Genomic DNA, 21,492 nt, shown 5'->3' with positions numbered 1-21,492 from the left:
ATTCTTTACTGAGTATCAAGATGAGCTATTCCCAATGACACCATTGTTGCCACTTTCCCAGGTTAAGTGCTCAACTATTTTTAGGTATAGCTACTGCCACTAAGAATATCAAACTTTGGTAACTTTCTATAAACATTCATTTAGTCAAAAAGAAAAGCTCAAGTGAGAGAGAGAAGTCCCCACTGCAGGCCCCCACCCTGCCTCCACTCTCTCCTGTCAACACCACCTGGCCACTCCAGCAGGATCAAGCCTTCCACATACCTGTCTCTGACACGGCCTCCCAACCCACCCAACAGAAGTGCCTTCCATATACATGAGAGCTCTTCTACAAGATGACAAGGAGGCAAGTGCAGACAACCCAGTGGAGATCAGGCTTCCCTGTGTAGTGAGCAACGTGGTCAGAGGAGGAGGGAGAGAGGAGGGACACTCAGATGGGAGGAAGGAAAGAAAGCCAGGGGGGTGCCAGCCACCTGCTTTCCTTCTAAACTCCTGGACAACTGCACTGGTTCTCAGTGCAGACCACCAGCACTGCTGACAGCTCTGGCCTCTGAAAATACATGCACCACTGAGCTAATGTGACAAAGCTTGCTGTGGCCAATGACAGGTAAGGGGGTGTTACCTGTACTGCAGGACCCACTTTGACAGCAGCTGGGAGCTGCAGAGGAAGCTTGTGTGTGGCAACCACACTGCCAGGTGGCACAGCTAGGCTCACTGTAGTCCTCAAAATATACTCAGTGGGGTCCACACAAACATGTTCAACTGACTTTTGACAGAAATGCAAATGCCATCCAACAAAGATGGCCTCCTCAACATGGTGCCGGAGCAACAAGCACAAGCCAAAACACCAGACCTATCCCAAATCCCACATTTCCTGCAAAACCCCCTCCAACAATCACTTTTGTGGCCACTGGGCATTTTTAGCCCCGTTCCTTCCCCTACTCACCCAGGCCTCAGTGTGGGCCTGCCACCCCATCGGTTCTGCCCACCCCTACTTGGTACCCACTCCACTGTGGTTCACTGCAGAGACTTTGGCACACAGCACTCCCCTCCCACCTGCCACATGAAGAGCTGGCTTCTCAGTGAGGCCCTGGTGCCCAAGACCAGGAATAGGTTCCACTTGCTGCCAAATATGGATCATCCCCACACCTCAGTAAGTCCATGATGAAGAAGTGGCCTGTGTCCTGGGGCTCAGCCCTGTGTACACAGTGGATCACAGATTACACAGTAGCTCAATGTGTACCCACCCAAACCCTTCTCAACTCTGTCCGATGTCTGCCCGGGCCCAGTCACAATCCAAACAGATGGCTCCTCAGGCCACTGTCCAAGGACAATGTCCCACTCCAAAGTCTACTCACCCACAATGTGTGATAAGCTGTCTCCCCCACATATCCCTTAAGCATACCCATGGAGCATAAGCCAGCTGCTCAGAGAGCTGTGTCCCTGGAGCACAAAAATCAAACCAGGGAGCACAGGATGACTTCTTACATGGAGCTCAGGTTGGTTCCCACAGAGAGCCTAGATCATGGGGTTGGGTAGGATGTAGCCCTGGAGAGGCAACAGCATGGCTAAGCAGCAGGTCCCCAAACTCAAGTGATAAGAGGCAAGGCAGTCTCGGGGGCTGTGAGACTTGGACAGTGTCCTGATCTCTCGGCTGGACTGCTGCACAGAAAGGACACTGTCCCAGGAACAGGAATGGCTGACACTTGGGTATGGAAATTGTGATGTCCACCCAAGACACAGGACTCTCCCACCTGCTCCAGGGAATGCTTCTGCTGGCCCAATCATCACCCCAGCACCTGGAAACAGAACCTCCATGAAGTTGATGGGGTGCTCCCACCCATAAGTCCCCAGGCTACTGCCTCCCAGAGACCCAACTCAAACAGCACTAATTCCACACCCAGAATTGTTGGCTCCTGGCGACATCCTCCAGCTCTCCAGGTGAGAAAAGAGTCCATTAGTCATGGGGCAGATGTGCTGGGGCCTGCAGGCCACCACTAGTCTCCAGTCCTTTGCCTGAGCATCACCTCAGCTCAGTCCAGCTCTGCCTGAGCCTAGACACACCTGATTTCAGGTGAGGGCCCAGCCTCTACCAATCCCCACCTCCAATGCTTGCTGGTATAGGGAAGGACCCTAGCACAGACCATGGATGCCCCCTCTAGCCTCCCAAAATGAAGAATTGAGGGTGTAGCTTGAGTCGGTATGTGTTCCCTGCTGGACCACAGGAGCAAGAGCCAGGTGAAAACGCATGAAACGGGTCCACAGGGAGTTGTACCTCACCACCCAGGGCAACGTGCCCCAATCAGTGGCCTCCCTGCAGGGACATTCTAGCCCAGTGTCCTCTGAGTGTTTACTGATCACACCGTGGCTCAGCAAGGCCATTTGTGTTGGCTCTCATCCCTGAGTGAAAGCTTCCTTCTACTTGGTGGCTTTCCAGACTGGTCCTTCCTGAGCTGTCTCAGGAAGCCACTCAGGAGCACTCAACAGGCAGTTGCCTGGTGGGGCTTGGCGGACCATGTGGACCAGGTCCCCTGCAGGCTGGCTTGTCAACCTTCTCCTGCCAAACTCCCCAGGGATAGAAGAGTCCCCTGAGCAGGAGGTGCCCATAGTACAGTTGCAGACAGGAAGTACACACCTGCTCCTAGGCTGCCAAATACCCCGACAGCAGAGTGGGCAGCATCCCAGGAGGGGGAGGGTATCCTGGCAGAGTAACAGAAGCCAAAGCCCTCTGCACTCCACCCCTGCAGAGGCACAGTCAGAGGAAAGGGGTGTGCCACAGACACAGGGAACAGAACCACCCTTCCCAGCCAGCCTTCAGGAACATAGCCCTCAGGCCCTACACCTAGCCACCAGACAAATGAGCACAAGAAAACTGCCTCTAAAGCTAGAGTTCCTGAGCCATAGACAAACAAGGGACAGCACGCTCACAGCCACTGCCAGAAGGCCTGTGCCTCAGACTCTTTGCACCCCTTAGAGTTCATCTGTTTGCTACTCCAGCCATGCCACTGTCTGTCACCAGCAGCTAGCCTTCCTGTTCTAGAATGCTGCACTGTCACTCCGGAGCTCCCCTCCCTGGCTGGCTTTCCTTGGGATACTCCGTGGAGTCCTCCGCACTGCTGCTTACACCAGCCTCCCATCAGCACAGCAGTATGTGCAGAGTTATGCCCCAACCTCCTAGTCACAGCCACACTGCACAGCACTGTATAGTGGGCAGTCCACCCGGACCCGAAGAGCCAAGCAAAAGCCAGTGCCCCTTGCCACCCTCATATCCTATCAACAGAGTGTGAATCTAGACGCAAGTCTGGGTCTTCTCCACCGCTCTCATAGATCAACAGTGAGACAAGAAGGCATCACTCTAGCCCAGAGGCAAGAAACCGCCAGCCTTTGGTGTGTGTCTGCCTGAGATCCTGCGTTGCTCACAGTCTGGGAGCTGCCAGTCCTGGGCCTGGGAAGGAGGGCAAGGCTGGTTTCCCAATAAGGCAACTCCTTTCCCACTGGAAGGCACAGTCAGCAGTGCTAGAAGGGCCAGGTGCATGTTTCCTCGCTACAAATTAGCCTTATCCAATGCATACACTCACACTCAGGTAAGATCTGCTCTCTTCTTCTTCTTCTTCTTTTTTTTTGGTACTGAAGATTGAACCCAGGGGTGCTCTACCACTGAACTACATCCCCAGTCGTTTCTGAAAAGGAGTCTTACTAAGTTACTAAGGCTGGCCTTAAACTTGCCATCCTCCTGCTTTAGCCTCCATGGTCTCTTGGATGACAGATGTGTGCCATCATGCCCATCCTGCTTCTGATTTTTAGCAGCAGTGACCCACATTCACCTTTAGGTGCAGAGGCGAGATATGTGTTATGTGAGGAACAGTATTTCTTCCATGCAAGATAGAGCCTGGCCTCTACCCCTGAGGGATCAAGGATGCCAGCCCCCCCATCTGCACCCCCCATGTCAAAGCCTCCCAAGCCACCTCCAGGGACAGGCCCAGATGAAGTGAGGCTGGACAGCCAGGCTGCCCTGGGACCCACCTTCCACTAGGATGGCCCCCTCCTCGAGAAGATCAGAACTCTGGGATACCTCCACAGGACAGGATATGATGGGAGGCCACAAAAGGCGAAAAGAATGAGTCAACAGGCAGTAAGGGTGGAGCTTCACTCTGCTTCAGGTGTTTTACTTCTTCTTCTCATACTTCTGACACTCCACCCACTCACCTCAAATTACACATTGAAGGCCCTTTATGGTCAAAATCACACAGTGGGTCAGGAAGGGTGTGTGATCTGCAGAAGGAAGGTACAGCAGATTGGGGTGGCATTCACATTTGCCCCAGGGGGCCACCTTGGAGAACCCTGGCCTTCTATCCAACACACCACCACCTACAATTACAGACTGGGAGAGTCATCACTCCAGGCCCTGAGCATCCTAGTGAATAGCACGCCCAGCCCGGGGTTGAGGGTCTCACTTACAGTGAGAGCCTGGACACAAACTGGCAACCACACTGTCCTTGGCTCCGTGTCCCACACACTGGTAGGAAGGTGGACACAGTGGTAAAGGTTCCGTGTCACAGTTAACTGATTCAAATGCTTTAACAAATCCAAGGCTCTGGAACAGCAAGTCCATGAAGCCTGAAGGCTGGTACTCCCGAGAGACACTGCACAGCTGGACACGACCACCCCGCCACCACCAAGCTCCACAGAGGAGGCGGCAGCAGCAGGCCACATCTGCATCTGCTCTCTGGCCCAGTTCTGCACTCTGTGCTACTCAACCTGTGGGTATTTAAAATAACCATTCGAACCAGGTGCATGGCACACTCCTATAATCCCAGTGGCTTGGGAAACTAAGGCAGGAGGATGACAAGTTCCCAGCAGCCTCATCAACTTAGTGAGGCCCTAAGTAACTTAATGAGATCCTGTTTCAAAACATAAAAAGGACTGGTGATGGGGCTCAGTGGTAAAGCACCGCTGGATGCAATCCCTGATACCCTCCCCCCCAAATAATAATAATAATAATAATAAAATAACCATTAGGGGCTGGGATTGTGGCTCAGTGGTAGAGCTTTCTTCTGCCATATTCAAGGCCCTGGGTTCGATCCTCAGCACCACATAAAAATAAATATTTAAAACTAAAAAATAAATATATTTTTAAAAATTACCATTAAATAGCGGTTGTGATGGATTTTATTGCAAAAAAATAGAAATAAAAAATTTTTGTATGTGTAGTAGATAATGTGGATTAGGATCCTATTTTTTAAGTTTATTTATTTTTTAGTCATTGAAAGACCGTTATTTTGTTTATTTACATGCAGTGCTGAGATTCAAACCCAATGCCTCACACATGCCTGGCAAGTACACTACCACTGAGCCACATCCCTAGCCCCAGGATCCTATTCTTTTTTTTTTGGAATTTTTTAATATTTATTTTTTTTAGTTTCTAGTGGACACAATATCTTTACTTTATTTTTATGTGGTGCTGAGGATCAAACCCAGAGCCCCGAGCATGCCAGGCAAGCGCGCTACCGCTTGAGCTACATCCCCACCCCCCAGGATCCTATTCTTGAGGAGAAACTGAAGGCTGTATATATGCTGAGAAGAATCTAGAGGGGCCAGGCTGAGCAGTGTCATCCACTGCCCGCTCATTCCCACACCAAATGTGTCTCCTACCTGCCTGCAACAACAATGTGCTCTGTATGGTACAGCTGCAGAGCAGTCACTGGAAAGAGGAACTCAAGTATGTAAAAAAGGAGCCCTTTAAAATGACAAAGCCCCACAGGAGATGCTTCAGGGACCAATTAGTCAGGGCTGTTGAAGTTACAGGCTGCTTTCCTCAGCTCCTGAACCCTCAAACAGCATGGGAGCCAGGTTTGCAGGGCTGGCTGCGAGTCCCCAGAGTAAGCACAAGCCCCTTCAGGGCCTGGATCTACACAGATGGGTTTCAGAACTGGTTTTAGGGGCACCCAAATCTGATGAAGAGTGATAAGGTTGAAAAGGAGGGGAAAGAAAATTTTTTACATTAAGTGTCAGCTCCTCCCTGGAGCCTTGAACTGTGCAGACACTGGGGGAACCACTGGTTCCAAAGCCGTGTGGGTACCCTTCAGCCACAGTCACACTGAGTATGGCACTCTGACAGGTGCAGGGGACTTACTGAGCCTTTGTAAAAGAGGTCTGCGTGCTGTCACCCAAAACCAGTCCTCTGGGCCTCAAAGAACTCACCTGAAGGAGGCCAGGTCTCAGCTGAAGCTACAAGACCAGAACAATGACTTTTAAAAAGCATGGCTTACTAAAAACCTTAAAAATCTTCATACTTATAAGCCTGGTTAAGGTCAAAAGTCTATCCATAAAATATCTAATCTGTTTTCTCTCTTTTTTTTAAGCCCCCCACTTTTTAAAATCATGACTTTTTTTTAAGAGAGAGAGAGAATTTTTTAATATTTATTTTTTAATTTTCGGAGGACACAACATCTTTATTTTTTTTGTTTTTATGTGGTGCTGAGGATTGAACCCAGCGCCCCGCACATGCCAGGCGAGCGCGCTACAACTTGAGCCACATCCCCAGCCCCTGATCTGTTCTCTTGAAGTAACTCAGGAACCAGAAACCCCACATCAGGTTCACTCGACTCATGTCCCAACCCCACACCTGGGTGATTTTCAGACTCAGCTGAGTAAAAGAAGCCTCCTCCATGAATGGAGAGCCTGCAGGAGAAGCTGAGTGCTCTGCTTCCAAGCATATCACCCACCTTGCTGCCCAGGGTCTTTTCCACACTGTTTTAGCAGATGTTTTATTTTTTTTATTTTTTTATTTTTTTTAATTTTTTAATATTTATTTTCCATTTCTCGGCAGACACAACATCGTTGTTTGTATGTGGTGCTGAGGATCGAACCCGGGCCGCACGCATGCCAGGCGAGCGCGCTACCACTTGAGCCACATCCCCAGCCCTTTAGCAGATGTTTTAAAGGAGCCTCACTTCACCCAAGTGAATCTGTGGTAACAGCCCACAAGGACCCATCCAATGTCCCTGTGAGCCACAGAAGGCTGACCACAGTTGCCACACATAAGAACAGAAACAAGACAAAAATGGCCTGGACTGCTTTTATTTGCAAATCTTTTTGTTCACCAGCAAAATGTTTAATCCCCAAAGTTTTCAATATACTCCACATAGCACCATGAGCCTCACACTCCAAAGGAAGGGAATGTCCAAGAACCAAGATATGAGGACAATTCATGAGTGGCCTTCATGCATCCCTCTGATGCTCACCCATTATGAGGATCTCAAAGGCATATCTCTGCCACCATTACCTTGATTGCCAACCCTTGATGGGCCCATGGATTCCATAGGCCCCCCCCCCTCAAGACCCTGGCGAGGGCAGACAGGAAGTCACCTGACCCCCCCCCCAGGCATCACGACATCACATCCCATGCAATATTCCCATGACTCCTCACCCGCTCGCCAGCCAGCGACTGAAGATGGGGGTCCACAGTGCATGGCTTCCATGGCCACAGTGATGACAGCAGCCAGTCAAGAAAGCTGGGAGAAGCTGGGCGCAGTGGCACACGCCTGTAATTCCAGCGGCTCAGGAGGCTGAGGCAGGAGGACCACAAGTTCAAAGCCAGCCTCAGCAACTCGGCGAGACCCCATCTCTAAATAAAATGTAGAAAAGGGCTGGGGATGTGGCTCAGTGGTTAAGCACCCCTGGATTCAATCCCAAGTAACAAAACAAAACAAAAAAACTTCAGCCCTTCCTGCTCTGCTGTCTTACCTAGTGTTTTCCAAAGTACTTGTCCCCTGAGACACTGGGCGCTCTACTCATCTCCACCAGGCATCTCTCCATCAGCACCCAGCTCCATGAATGAAGGGTTTCTGTTTGTCTGATTCACCAGTCTCCTGACCTAGAGAAGCCTTGTCACACAGCCAGCTGCACAGTGCCACATAGTATAATCTTTCCTGTCTGCTCAGACTCAATCTCTCTGGACCCCACATCTGCCACTTTCCCTTGGTCTGCTTTCATTCTCCACAACACTCTTAACAGTCTGCTACCATAAAAAGGGACCAAGTCTTCTAAGATGAAGAACTCCTCAAGAAGACCCAATAAGAAGACCCCAAGAGGGAGAAGCACGCCCCAATTCACTTTAACACACCAGTGCTTCATCTGTGCTGATGATGCTGGAAGCCCACTGCACAGAACAGCGTGTTCTTAAGAAGGGCAGGGCTTCAACTCACAAGGGGCCGCAAGGGTGCTCAAGGCGCCCCAAAGTGATCCTCTAATGAAGAAGAGCCCTCCGTGCAGTGCAGTGGTACACACTTGTAACAGCACTATTTGCTAAACCCCAAGTGCAAAAGCCGGCAGGCAACCCCAACATTCCAGACTCACCAGCCAGAAGGCCTTGCACACTCACCCTTCACTGGGCCTTCAGGTCTATAGAAAGCAGGCAACCAAGGGCATCACAGGTCACATCATCAGCCAGGAAGACAGAAACCAAGACAATACTACCCTATGCAAAAAGCAACCCTAAAATCATTTAAGAAATCACATCAGCCAGGTGTGGTGACCATGCCTGTAATCCTGGAAACTGAAGAGGCCTAGGCAGGAGGATCCCAAGTTCTAGGACAACCTGGGTAACATAGAAAGACCCTATCTCAAAAGGAACAATAAAGGGACTGGGATTGTGGCTCAGTGGCAGAGCGCTTGCCTAGCATGTATGAGGTACTGAGTTTGATTCTCAGCACCGCATATAAATAAATGAACAAAATAAAGGTCTATCAACATCTTAAAAAAATTGTAAAAAAAGCAACGATAAAAACAAAAGGGCTGGGGGTGTAGCTCAGTGATAGAATACTCTGGGTGTAATACCCAGTGCTACAAAAAAAGAAAAAGACAAAGAAAACATCATGAGAACCCAAAAATAGCAACACAAGCACAGGACTCTGCCAGAAACCAAGCCAAGCGCACCCAGTTCATGAGCTGAAGCCCCCTCATGGGGCTGCCTGTGGGATAAGGACAAAGCTTGTGACCCACAGGGAGTGAGCACACCTGCAAGGTATACATTCCCCCGCCCCCGGGGGGGCAGGGCTGAGAAAGATACCCACCTCCCATGCTCTGATTTCAAACTCTAGCTCTGACTGTGTAATCAATCAATGTCTGGTGTTTTGTTTTTTTTTTTTTTTTAATGGTATTCCAGACAGACTAATACCACAGGGTGAGAAACAGAAGTGGCCTCCTTGGAAATGCAGAGGCTGGGGATAACTAAATGCAGCTATCAACCCTTTAGGGTTATTTTAATTTTTCTTTATGTCCATGTTTTCCAATAAAAAGTAAGGTTAGTTTTAAAAAAAGAGCTAAGATCATATTAAAAGGAAACATTTAGAGCCAGGGGTGGAGGCACATGACCTGTTCAGAAACACACCAAAGCAGAGACACATCCTGAAGCTCAGGACTGCAACTGTCACTCTCAAAGGGCTTCTCCGTTTGAGACTTCTGCAGTCTGACCACTGACCACACACTTCATGGACACTGGCAACATGTCAGACCAACCAGAGCAGAGAATGGGCACTTTTAGAGTACTGCCCACAGAAGGATGTCCATGAATGCAAGCATGGTGGGTCAACCCAAGGACCTCAGGTCTCACTCCTGGTGTGTGGGAAGGTTCTGCAGCCCTGGAAGAAGGGACAGCACCTATGAAAGACCCCTCTGAGGATGCAGGGAAGACTCATCAGGAGCTTCCTACAACAGTCCAGTTGGAGGCAGTGGGAGGCAAGAGGAGATGGTGCTATTGATGGCAATCCACCAGGGCCTACTGCTGACCTGGAAGAGGGCAAGTAAGTAAAAAAAATCAAGATGGCTTGGGTTGATCTGATGTTGGTGGTGCCACTTTCAAGCTTAGAGAGTTTAGAAGAGGAACAAGTTGGGGTGGGGAATTGATATACCTCACCTAAGGAAATCTGGTTACTATAATCTGAGTGTGTATTCACCAACACAATTGTAAGCATCTGTAACCCAGATGAGAATTTCACTCTTTCCAACACTGTCTGCATCCAGAGGATGCTGAGGTTGCTACTCAGCCATAGCTGAAGCCCATGAGCAGCTGCTAGGTGCAGGTTTAGGGGTGCAGGCTCTGCCCAGGCACTACCTCAAGGTAGAACATGACACCCTCAATCGGCAGGTCCTTACTTCATTATCCCCATTTCACAGAAAAATGCAGAGAGGTATAGTCACACCATAGGCAGGACACCTCCACAGAAGTCAAGCAGGTCCTAAATTCAGCCACTGAGCCTCTCATTCTCCAAGCATACAGAAAGTTCTGGCAGGAAACGTGGTTCTTCCAGTTACTTAGTTCAGGAATAATTTTTAAAGTTTCCCTTGGATTTTCACAAACAAAAAACATTTTATTTTTAGACCTGGATCAAACAGGAAGTACACATTCCAAGAGAGACCGAGAGAAAGCCACACCAGTGAACACCTTGCAGGTCACAGACCTCCTGACCACAATGTGCTGGGCAGGAGCCTGAATCCTAAAAGACCTGTGAGCTGTCCAGCCACCAAGGCAAGGGAAGCACCACCAACTCTGGTTCTGAGCATGACAGTAGTATATAAAGGCTCTCTTTGGAAGTAGCTCCGGTACCCTGTTCTGGAGTTGCCTATTCAGGGACGAAGTTCACCCGTTGTACCAGCCACACATCTGGAAGATGCCAGGGACGGCAGCAGGGCCATGCTCTCCTCTCAGCTTCCTGCAACAAGGCCTACAGTAGAAGGTAGAGGGCTGTAGGGAGGTCGGAGGTCAGGCTTCACAGGTGAGCTGCCTTTTGTCACAAATGACCCTGAAGAGAAGGGGCCAGAAGTCAAATCACCCTATCCCATGTCTTCAGATTTGGAAACAACAGACTACATTCTCTTCTGCAGCCAGATGCTTTTTACCAGAGCATTTCACTCCCTTGACTCAGAAGCCAGGGTCCATCTTCCAAATGAAGCTCTGTATATACTTTGGGCACTTCCTCTTTTCACAATTTCTTCTCTTGATCTTTTAAGCCATTACCAGAAATAGTCAATTAACTAACAGGAAGATCCCACAGTCATTCAGGCAAACTCTGAGGGGCCTGGAGAGCAGTGCTGGTCTTGGACCTGAAAGGACACTCTTGTCTTCTGAGTGGTCAGGCACTTCGTGCCAGGAACTCAGCCAAACCATCAAGTTGCTCCTGCTCTGAATGGCATCCATGGTCCAGTCTCTGGCTATGGTCATAGAAACCACTCCTGAGTTGGAGTGGGCCAGTCCTAGTAGGGCACAGAAAACATCCAGGGAAGTCAGGCACAGTGGCGCACGCCTGTAATCCTGTCTACTTGGGAGGCTGAGGCAGGAGGAACATAAGTTCCAGGACAGCCTGGGTAACTTAGCAAGAACTTGTCTCAAAATATAATTCACAAAATACTTGGAGATGTAGCACGGGATAGAGTGATTACCTAGCATGTAGGAGGCCCTGGGTTCAATCCTCAATACTGGAAAAAGAGAAGAAAAGAAAAGAAAAAGATACCCAGGGAGATTCTGCCCTCGGGGTCTTCTCAGCTGGCAGGAAAGTCAGGGCAGCAAACTGAAATGCCACCAGCAGCCAGGTTGGTCCAGGCCTACCCTGGGCACCTGTATGTCAAGTCAGCCTTCCAAGGGGACTGAAACCTAAGCCGGCCAACTAGTGTGCTGTGGTCCTTGGGCCCGACAGCCAATCATTCAGTAAGCAGCCAGAAGTCTGTTGATTCACACCAGCTGAAACAGAGACAAAGGAAGGAACCAGTGAGGAGTTCCATGACACCTGGGCCCAGGGGCTCCAGATGGCCACAGGAGGATAGCAAATACAGAAAAAGGTCAAAAGTATCCTATCTTCTTGGTTTTGATGGAGAGCTAAGTATAAGACTCATCTGAATTTCCTCAAGTCACCTATGTGAATATCACCTGGCATACTCAGACAAATAGGGACAGGAACAGCAGAATAGATGCCACCAACAAGCACCAAGCAGAGCGGCCCACACTATAGGAATCTAGCTAAGCCCCCTGATGTACAGCTGTCCTAGATGGCCCTCCTGACACATCCCTTCATACAATTCAACACTGCAGCTGATGAGCAAGTGAGGCTGAGCTCAGGGTCTCCTTCTGGTGTGTGGTCGCTGCTTCCCTCTCAGCCTCAATCTCCCTTGAGGAATCACCCTCTCCCACCTGGGAAGCAGCCATGCTATCTGGGGGCACCCAACTTTCCTTCCAGGATGGCCCTACATAGTTTAAGCCAATAGCACAGCCTCAGGCTCTCAGAACATGGAACACATAAGACACAGTGGCACCACTTGTAAACAAGGAGGCCCAGAGCCCAAGTTCACTGTGTAGCCATGTCCAACACAAGGGAGCCGGCAAAGCAAAACTGACCATCAGGAGGGCAGGGTCAGTAGAACATGAAGGAGAGGGCTGCAGTCAGCCAACCCCTTCTCTAAGCCCAGGTGTCACTCCCCACTTCCTGCCTTCTAACTGAACCCTGGGGGACAAGCAGAGTGCCTCCAAATGAGAATCAACATGAGCCAGGACTAGGGTGTGTTTAGTGACCAAGCACTTGCCTAGCACACTCCAAGCCCTGGGTTAGACACCCAGCACTGCAAAAAGAACAAAAACACCTCAGTGCTAATAAGATCCCAACATCAGAGAACTTTAAACCACAACACTGTACCACAGGCAGACTTGGGTGGGACAGTGCCATGGCAGAAGGGACTCTCCTAAACTCCAGGCCCCTCTGCTACCAACAACAGCTCCCTGAGGGAGCTAAAATGCCACCCAGCAGAAGCAGCCCACATGCTCTATTCATTTCACAGCAAACACTATGTATTACAAATAAAGCAAACCAAAAAGAACAACAGCAGTACTGCTGCTATGATCAAGAACTGAAGAGTGCTCAGATGGGCTGGCCCAGAATGTGTAGACGCCATTGTTTTTAAAATTAGAAATCAGAATTGAGCTGGGTGTGATGGCCAAGTCTGTGATCCCAACAGCTTAGGAGGCTGAGTCAGGAGGATTACAAATTACTGACCACACCCCGCCTTAGCAACATGGCAAGGCCATAAGAAACTTAAGCAGACCCTATCTCTAAATAAGATATTAAATTTTTTATTTGGATCTGGGGATGTGGCTCAAGTGGTTAAGCACCCTGGGTTCAATATTTTTCTTGCAGCCTAAGCCTCAAATTCTCAAATTTAGTGTCATCTTAACAAAGTTTCTAGTCTATTGTAAACTTTTTAGGTTTTTTTTTTTTTTTAACTGAGGGGCAATTGGCCATTGAGCCACACGCCCAGCTCTATTTTGTATTTTATTTAGAGACAGGGTCTCGCTGAGTTGCTTAGCGCCTCGCTTTTGCTGAGGCTGACTTTGAACTTGTGATCCTCCTGCCTCAGCCTCCTGAGCTGCTGGGGATTATAGGTATGCACCACCATGCCTGGTTTAGGTTACGCTTTAGAAACTGTTAGTTACACCAGCCTTAACAGGATTTGTTTTTTGGTTTTGTTTTGTTTTTTTTTTTCTTTTTTGTACTGGGGACTGAGCTGCATCCCCAGTCCTCCTGGGCAGCTGGAATTATACATGTGGGCCACTGTATTGAGCTTAACATGATATTTTTAAGGCATATTCTGTCCTAAAAAACTTACTAATAAATAAAAGCATTTAGGAATGGGGGTATAAATCAGTAGCAGAGGGGCTGGGGATGTGGCTCAAGCGGTAGCGCGCTCGCCTGGCATGCGTGCGGCCCGGGTTCCATCCTCAGCACCACATATAAACAAAGATGTATGGGGCTGGGGATATAGCTCAGTTGGTAGAGTGCTTGCCTTGCATGCACAAGGCCCCGGGTTCAATCCCCAGCACCACAAAAAAAATAAATAAATAAAAAAATAAACAAAGATGTTGTGTCCACCGAAAACTAAAAAATAAAAAAAACATTAAAAATAATAGGGCTGGGGATGTGGCTCAAGCGGTAGCGCGCTCGCCTAGCGTGTGTGCGGCCCGGGTTCAATCCTCAGCACCACATACAAACGAAGATGTTGTGTCCGCCGAGAACTAAGAAAAAATAAAGAAATATTAAAATTCTCAAAAATAATAATAATAATAATAATAAAATAAATAAATCAGTAGCAGAGTACTTGCCTAGCATACATGAGGCCCTGGGTTCAATCCTCAACACTATAAAAAAAAATAATAATAATAATAATAACAACCTCAACAATAGGCAGAGTGCAGTAACGCAGGCCTATAATCCCAGTGGCTCCAAAAAATGAGGCAGGAAGATCGTGAATTCAAAGCCAACCTCAGCAAATTAGAAGGCACTAAGTACTCAGTGAGACCCTGTCCCTAAATAAAACAGGACTGGGAATGTGACTCAGTGGTAGAGTGCCCAAGTTCGATGTCGGTACTCTCCTCCAAAAAAGAAAAAATAAATAATATTAATAGCAGCATTTGGCTGACAACAATAAGAAAAAGGAACAAAAAGATTAGTCAAACAGCCAGGAGCAGTGATCACGCCTATAATCCCAGCACTCTGGAGGCTGAGACAGGATGATCACAAGTTCAGAGCCAGTTTCAGCAACTTAAAGAGACCCTGCCTCAAAATAAAAAAATAAAAAAAGGCTGGGAGGTTGCTTAGTGGTTAAGAGCTCCTGGGTTCAATCTCCAGCCCCCCAAAAAAGAAAACCATTAGGCCATGTGCAGTGGTGCATGCTTGTAATCCTAGTAGCTCAGGAGGCTGAGACAGGAGAACCGTGAGTTCAAAGCCAGCCTCAGCAATGGCAAGGCACTAAGCAACTCAGTGAGAACCTGTCTCTAAATAAAATACAAAATAGGGCTGGGGATGTGGCTCAGAAGTTGAATGCTCCTGAGCTCAATCCCTGGTACCAAAAAAAAAGAAAACCATTAGTCAATCCACATTGACCACCACTTAACTACAGGGTCCCACTCTCAGGTAATCCTCAGAAGGGTGAGTCCTGTGCAAATCAGCACATGCCAGTCTCTCCACAGCAGCTGGTCCTGATGTCTAGCAGCTGCACCAGGACCACGCGGCAGCCTCATGCTTACAGATCTTTAAAGTCCCCCAGGCACCAGCTCAGGAAAGGAGTAGGAAATGCAAGCATTCTGCTCACACATGCAACAGACGGCGACCTGAAAGCCAAACTGTAGGGAAAGAGTGAAGAAGCAGTTTCAAAGCTGTAGAGACTTCTTGAGAGCTTTGTGGCTCCCTCCAAGCTGCATGTGCACCTACATGCACATGCACAACTGGTGAGGACCACCAGACAAAACATCCAGGCTGCCTTGCACTGACCTACCACACCCACACACAGCTAGCAAGCTAAAGGGTCCAATCCTCGACTCCAAGCACAAGTCCCACAAGTTTCCTAGCACTCAGAAACTTCCCCACCAGGCCTCTGTCGCCAGGAAAAACCCTGCAGGATCACTATAGAAAGCTACCGGAACTCTCCATGCATCGATGCACTTGATGTCCACTCCTCCCTTTACCTAGCCCAGAGAGTTGTGTCTCCACTTCTGTGCAAGAGGACACAAGTCTAACTGCTCCAGGATCAAGTTCCAATGTCATTATGACTTGTGAGAACTTCCACATTCCTAATGATACACCAAGCCGCGCAGTCTGTTCTCAAAGAAAGTATTCTCAACATCACAGACATGACAAATATGGAATCAAACCCTGACATGACCAAAGCGGCAGCCATATACTCAGCTTAGGCTAAAAGATCCCGTCACCAACACCCTTCCCTTGTTCCTTCTCCAGGTCTCGGAGGTGAGCACAGAAAACAGACACCTGGTGACTCACCTGAGCTCTCTGCCCTCGCTGTACCGTCTACTTGAGGCCCTCGGGGCGGCTGTCTCCAGGAGCAACTTCTGAGTGAGCCTGCTGGGGGGGGCACCATCTCTGCCATCATCCTCTTCCACCGCGTCCTGGTCACATTTCCACTCCTCATCTTCATTCAAAGTGGGCAGGTATCCAGATATGCCCTTCCCTGTCCCTGACCCTGAGCTCTGGTCACTGCAGACCTTTGGGCTCTCCGAGCCTGTCCTCGTGTATTCCAAGTAAATGTCAGACTTGAGAAAGGACGGGTAAGTGTTCTCCTCCATGGTGGACTGGATCTCCGTCTGGGCCTGGTCAAACATGGCAGGGTCGATCTGCTGCTTCATGACACAGTCCTTGATGAAGCTCTTGGTGGCTGGCTTGGTTTGCCTGGACACGATGCCATTACTATCCAGGATATACTTTCGGTAGATGGCTCTTGCCAGCTTCAACCTCTTCTCCTCGTTTGAATTACAGGGCTCAAGCTTCCTGAAGCCACTGCAGGCGAACCAGAAGTCCAGCAGGTCAGCACAGCCCTCCTGCTTCAGGAAAGTCCTGAACAGGCTGATCCCATCCTGGTCGTCCAGCAAGGAATGCAGTGACTCGGCCCACCGCAAGTACGGTGGGGTAGGAGAGGCACTGCCCTCAGGCTCGTACCCCAGATCCAGATCTGAGCGCCTCGGGGTGGCTGTTGAGGTCTCGCCTTTAATGCTGACACCTTTCCCAGAGCAGAAACTGTGGCTGATGGGCCTTGGGTCTGTGGACACCAGTTCTCCCTCCTCACCAGGCACTGGGGGCCGGGGGGCATCTTCAGTGAAACTTGCTCCAAGGTCCAAGGGGAAACCCTGCTCCTGGACACTCATTCTGGGACTCTGCGTCAATGAACAACGAGCGCTGCACCCTAATACATCAGTACTTACGGCTCCAAGGGGAGGCAATCTGTCCTGTTGAAACCATCAAGAGGACAAGGGTTAGGAAGGTGGCCCTTGGGACACTATCAGAGGTTCTCTGAGACGAAGCTAGCGGCACCGCCCTCCCACTCTCACTCAAAGCAGAAAGCCAGTTCCATTTCCAGCAGAGACATATTTTGGCCACACAGTATGCTCTATATCACATATGACTTGTGAGAGCTTAAAATACAGGAAGGCCTCTCACACTAAGTGGATGTCCAGAACACAGAGGATACCTCTCCCCTAAAGTGTCCTTCCATGAGACCAGGGGTCTGAGGACCAACCATTCTGGCTCAAGAGCTGAATGACCAGGAGGGCTAGAGAAAGGAAAGGTACTCTCAACCCTGACCCCTGGAACCAGGGGCTCACACACAAAGTCCCTCACACACAAAAATAATCACCTCACCTGCCCAGTTGTCAACACTCAGAAATGGGAGAAGCACACTATAGACCTATAGCAGGAGTGCATCTTCCAAGTCCCACAGCCTCTGTTGCTCTCTGCTATTGCATCACTTCATATTTGATATGCCTGCAACAGATGCAAGCACCCAGCCAGGTATTTCTCCTACTCTACACACACCTCAAAGAGCAGCTGGCCACAGGTTGCCTTCAATACAGTGGGATTGGTGATACAAGGACACAGGAAGTAGGCATTCAGAAGTCATCAATGCAGGCAACCTTAGAAATGCAGAATTACACTAAACTGTGAGTACCTGTATTATGAGGAAAATGTCCTTCTGAAAACAAATGGTGGATGGGGACATTAAGGGACAGAAAAAGTACAGAACAAATTAAATCTAAATACAAGTATGCTTTTTGGCTAAAGAAGCATATAGCTCATTTGATTTAACTCCCTAAGCTGAAAAACCAAACCACACATCCTCTTAGAGGTTATTCTGCTAGGCATGATGACACAGGCCTGTAATCCCAGCTACTCAGAAGGTTGAGGCAAGAAGACTGAAAGTTCAAGGCCAGCCTGGGTAATTTAGGGAGATCCAGCCTCAAAGTTAAAAATAAAAGGGCTGAGAGTATAGCTCAGTAGTAGAGGGCCCCTGGTTCTATCCCTAGTTCTTGAGAAAAAGAAAACAGTATTCATACATACAAACTGGTGTTTATTACTACTACTGCTGCCACTAGTAGTTGGAAAGTGTGCAGGAGACTGCCCCCGAGCAAGACCTGGAGCCCAAGAGCCCTGGCTGCGCCTCTTAACACAGCCCTTACATCCTTTTAACACAGAATGTAAGGATCCTAGCCAAGCATATTGGAGAAGGGACTATACACCATCAGGTCAAACACCTGGAGCACTGAACAAGCCAGAGCGCACAAAGTCAGCCCCCCTAGAACCAACTCAAGGGGGCTCTCCCTGGCTACCACTGCACACTGCTGGGCCCTAGCCTCCATGAAATCTACCCCCACACCTACATTCTCACTGCATACTCTTCACCTGCCAACCACTACTGAGAGCCAGAGGGACAAGTCACACACACAAAAAAGGAGGGTCACCAATATGTGCCCAACATCATCACAGCTACAGACTTCTTAGAAGACTGTCATCTCAGCCTCAGCAGGGCCAGCCTGTTTGTTCCTTCAGATCAAGATCCTGTGCTGCTCACAGAACCCCCCTTTCAGCTCACTTTCTCTGAGCCCCATCATCTCAGAGTGAGCACCCTGGGTGTCTACAGCTCCACATCATCTCATGATGTCTAGCTTCCTCTTGTCTAGGTTAACACTAGAGGAAAGAGGGTCTGCATCCCTGACCACCCTTCCAGATACACAGCAGTCAGCTCACAAGCCCTGAGAAAAAAAAACAAGTTACTGGGAACTGAAGAGCAGTAGTTTGTAATGTGAGGCTGGCTACTGTTGCTGTCTCCAAAGCTTTCAGGCCTCCCTATGAGTGACTACAGCAGGACTCTCAGCACCTAACACAATAGTCTCACAACAAAGTGTACCTACAAATATTCAATTGATTGGCACTGAAGAGAAGATGCTTGTCCTAGACACAGCTTTTTTTCAGATGCTGAGCTATTCTTGTGCAATAGAGGAGGCAGCAAATTCAAGACACAGTCCTTCATTACAGAACTGCAGTTTCCCTTCAAAACTCACATTTTACTGTGTAAATCCAGTCTCTCCTAACCATTTTAAACTGCTTTTCAGAGCCCAGAGGAAATGTCTTATAACTCAAGTCTCTTTGGTCATCAACTGAAAAAAGAACTTCCAGGTCCCTAGAAGCACACCAACACCTCCACATATCACTGACGCTGAAACATTCCAATCCCCCAAATCTCCAAGCTCCCCCAGGGAAGCATACCTAGCATTTAGGGAACACACACATACATACCACACATAAGGCAGCTACATTAATTCAGGCAAGGCAATGCCCACGAGCACCAAATCTGGCCCATAGCCTGTAACCACCATCAATAAAGTGATTCCATAAAGGGAACGTGAAGTCTGATATGGTATTTAAAATTCAAAATTCCCTTGGGCAACACCAAGGCACACACTTCTGGGTACCATGTCAGCAAACTTGATGCTATAGGCTTGTGTATGTGTTTATTTTACACAAACATAACTTCCAAACATTGATTTATATGAGGTGTGAAAGTAACCGTCTATTGATGACACTCTTGTGGGTCAGGTTATATCCTTCCCCATCATCTAAATTCTGAATTACCAGCGCAGCCCAAAAAAGTTCACTCAGCTTCTCTGAATCAAGAAATCAAAGACAAGAAAACACATGCTGCAAATCAAACAAAAACACTGTGCTGCCAGGTGCAGTGGCACATGCCTGTAATCCCAGTGGTTAAGGAGGCAAAAGGATCATGAGTTCAAAGCCAGCCTGAGCAACTTAGAGAGGCTCTAAGCAACTTAATGAGAACCTGACTCAAAATATAAAAAGGGCTGGGGATGTGGCTCAGTGGTTAAGTGCCCCTGGGCTCAATCCCCACTTCAAAACAAAACAAAACAAAACACCATGTTTTATGTGCTTCGCACACTTACTTGTTCCTGAATGGGACTTCCTAAAACTGAAACCAGCTGGTGCTGGCTCTATGGGGCAGACAGGAGTCCAGCTGCATATATTTTCTAAAACAGGGACTGTGGATCCAGGGAACATGCATATGAGCAAAAAGAAGGTTTCACAGTACAGTGACAATCCCTCTTGGAGATGGGCTGAGAAAAGTCCCCAGAGGATTGATGTGTCTTTTCCTTACTGTCCTCATGCCAATCTGAAAGTGTGCAGCTCTGGTTTCATGCGGGGGTGGGGGCCGGAGGAAGGCTGAATTCAAATTCTGTGGTGAAGACAGAATCTAAGATCTAACCCCAAGACAGAGATCTGTATTTTGGCCCCCAACCTGAAAGGGTATGGTCTCCAGAACAACTGGTTTTTGAAACAAGCCAAACCACAGGCTGAACCCACAGAGTGCCCTCCTGTGGTGGTCGCGGCACCATTCCTAGTTATGGGGGAGGAGGCAGGTTGAGGGTAGGGAGGACCACGCACACCCTGGCCTCAGTAGCTACTCAGACACCCTAAACAAGGACCAGGCCCAGGGACCACAGGAGGCATCCCACACTATGTCAACCACATGTCCACCTGTAGAGACCATCTCCCTTTCCTGTTCACACAACCCAAGGTCAAGGCCCTTCCTAGCACACCAAGCAGTCCTCCTAGCACCCCCTCAGTCTCCCACTTCCGCCCCCACTCCCTCAGGCTGCAGAGGCTTTACTTCTGAAAGCCTCCTAACACACTCCCCGCCCCGCCCACCCTAGGCCTGCACAGCCCACGCTCCTGCACGTTTCCTCACACACTCCCAGCTTAGCAACCCCTCGCAATCCGCACAGCCAACAATCCCGCAAGCCTCCCTTCACGCTCCATGCCCCGCACACCCTTGGGGCTGCGCAGACCGCACTCCTGAAAGCCTATCCGCCCCCACGCCCTGCATTCTTGCATGCCTCCCGGAAAACTCGGGGTTCCGCACACCCTCCAGGATGCACAGCCAGCACTCCTGCACGCCTCCTGGAACGCACTTTGTCCGGCACACTCCCAGTCCCGCACGTCCCGCAGCCCCACACCTGCACGCCTCTCCGCACTCTCCGCCCCACACGCCCTCGGACCCCCATGGCCCGCACACCTGGTCGCCTACCCGCACACTCCCGGCCCCTGCACGCCTCCCGCGCGCACGCCGCGGACCCCTCTTCCGGGTCCGCGCCCGCCGGCCTAGCGCGGCCTACACCGGCGGCGCGGGAGGCAGGCCCTCCCGCCGCAGGAGCGCGCCCGCCGGCCCCGCGCTACTCACCGGCGCGCGACGGCTGTGGCGGCGCGGCCTCGGGCCCGGCTCCCGGAGCAGCGCGGCCCATGCGCTCAGCGGCGGCGCGGCGGGCGAGCCCCGGCGGGGGCGCGGCCCGCGGCGGACCCCATCTCGGCTGCGGTGGCTTGGCGGCCGGAGGCCCGGAGGCGGGCGCGGGCAGGCCGCGGACGCCGCCGAGGCCCGGCCGCCCGCTCTCACAGGCCCGCTCCGCAGGGACGCGGCTCCCGCCCGACTCCCGCAGGCTCCTGCGGCGGCGGCGGCGGTGGCGGCCGCGATCGCTTCCCGGGGCCGGGGCCGGAGCCGGAGTCGGAGCCCAGAGCGCCGAAGCCCAGGCCGAGCGCCCCCGCCGGCGCCGCCCGGAAGTGCGGGGGCGGGGCTGGTGGTGGGGCGTGGTCGGGGCGGGAC

General features: G+C 50.2%; 1 protein-coding gene across 5 annotated transcripts in view; it reads right to left on the bottom strand.

Annotated features, from left to right (window-relative positions):
• Positions 1–21,170, bottom strand: part of Axin1 (axin 1) — a 38,476-nt gene extending 17,306 nt beyond the window's left edge. The window contains exons 1-2 of one of the 5 annotated variants that reach the window (XM_026385460.2): positions 21,076–21,170; positions 15,816–16,774 (exon numbers count right to left, since the gene is read on the bottom strand). In XM_026385460.2, the coding sequence (XP_026241245.2) occupies positions 15,816–16,693 (878 nt within the window). In that variant the 5' untranslated portion in view covers positions 16,694–16,774; positions 21,076–21,170. Of the gene's footprint in view, positions 1–15,815; positions 16,775–20,922; positions 20,937–21,075 lie in introns of those variants that run through there. The other 4 variants (XM_026385461.2, XM_026385462.2, XM_026385463.2 and 1 more) reach the window with 4 other exon arrangements.
• Positions 21,171–21,492: the final 322 nt, after the last annotated feature.

This window comes from Urocitellus parryii, chromosome 9, assembly GCF_045843805.1.
Source record: "Urocitellus parryii isolate mUroPar1 chromosome 9, mUroPar1.hap1, whole genome shotgun sequence".
In the NCBI taxonomy this organism is placed as follows: domain Eukaryota; kingdom Metazoa; phylum Chordata; class Mammalia; order Rodentia; family Sciuridae; genus Urocitellus; species Urocitellus parryii.
The sequence above is the reverse complement of the archived record's forward strand: the minus strand, read 5'-3'. Positions and strand labels throughout refer to the sequence as shown.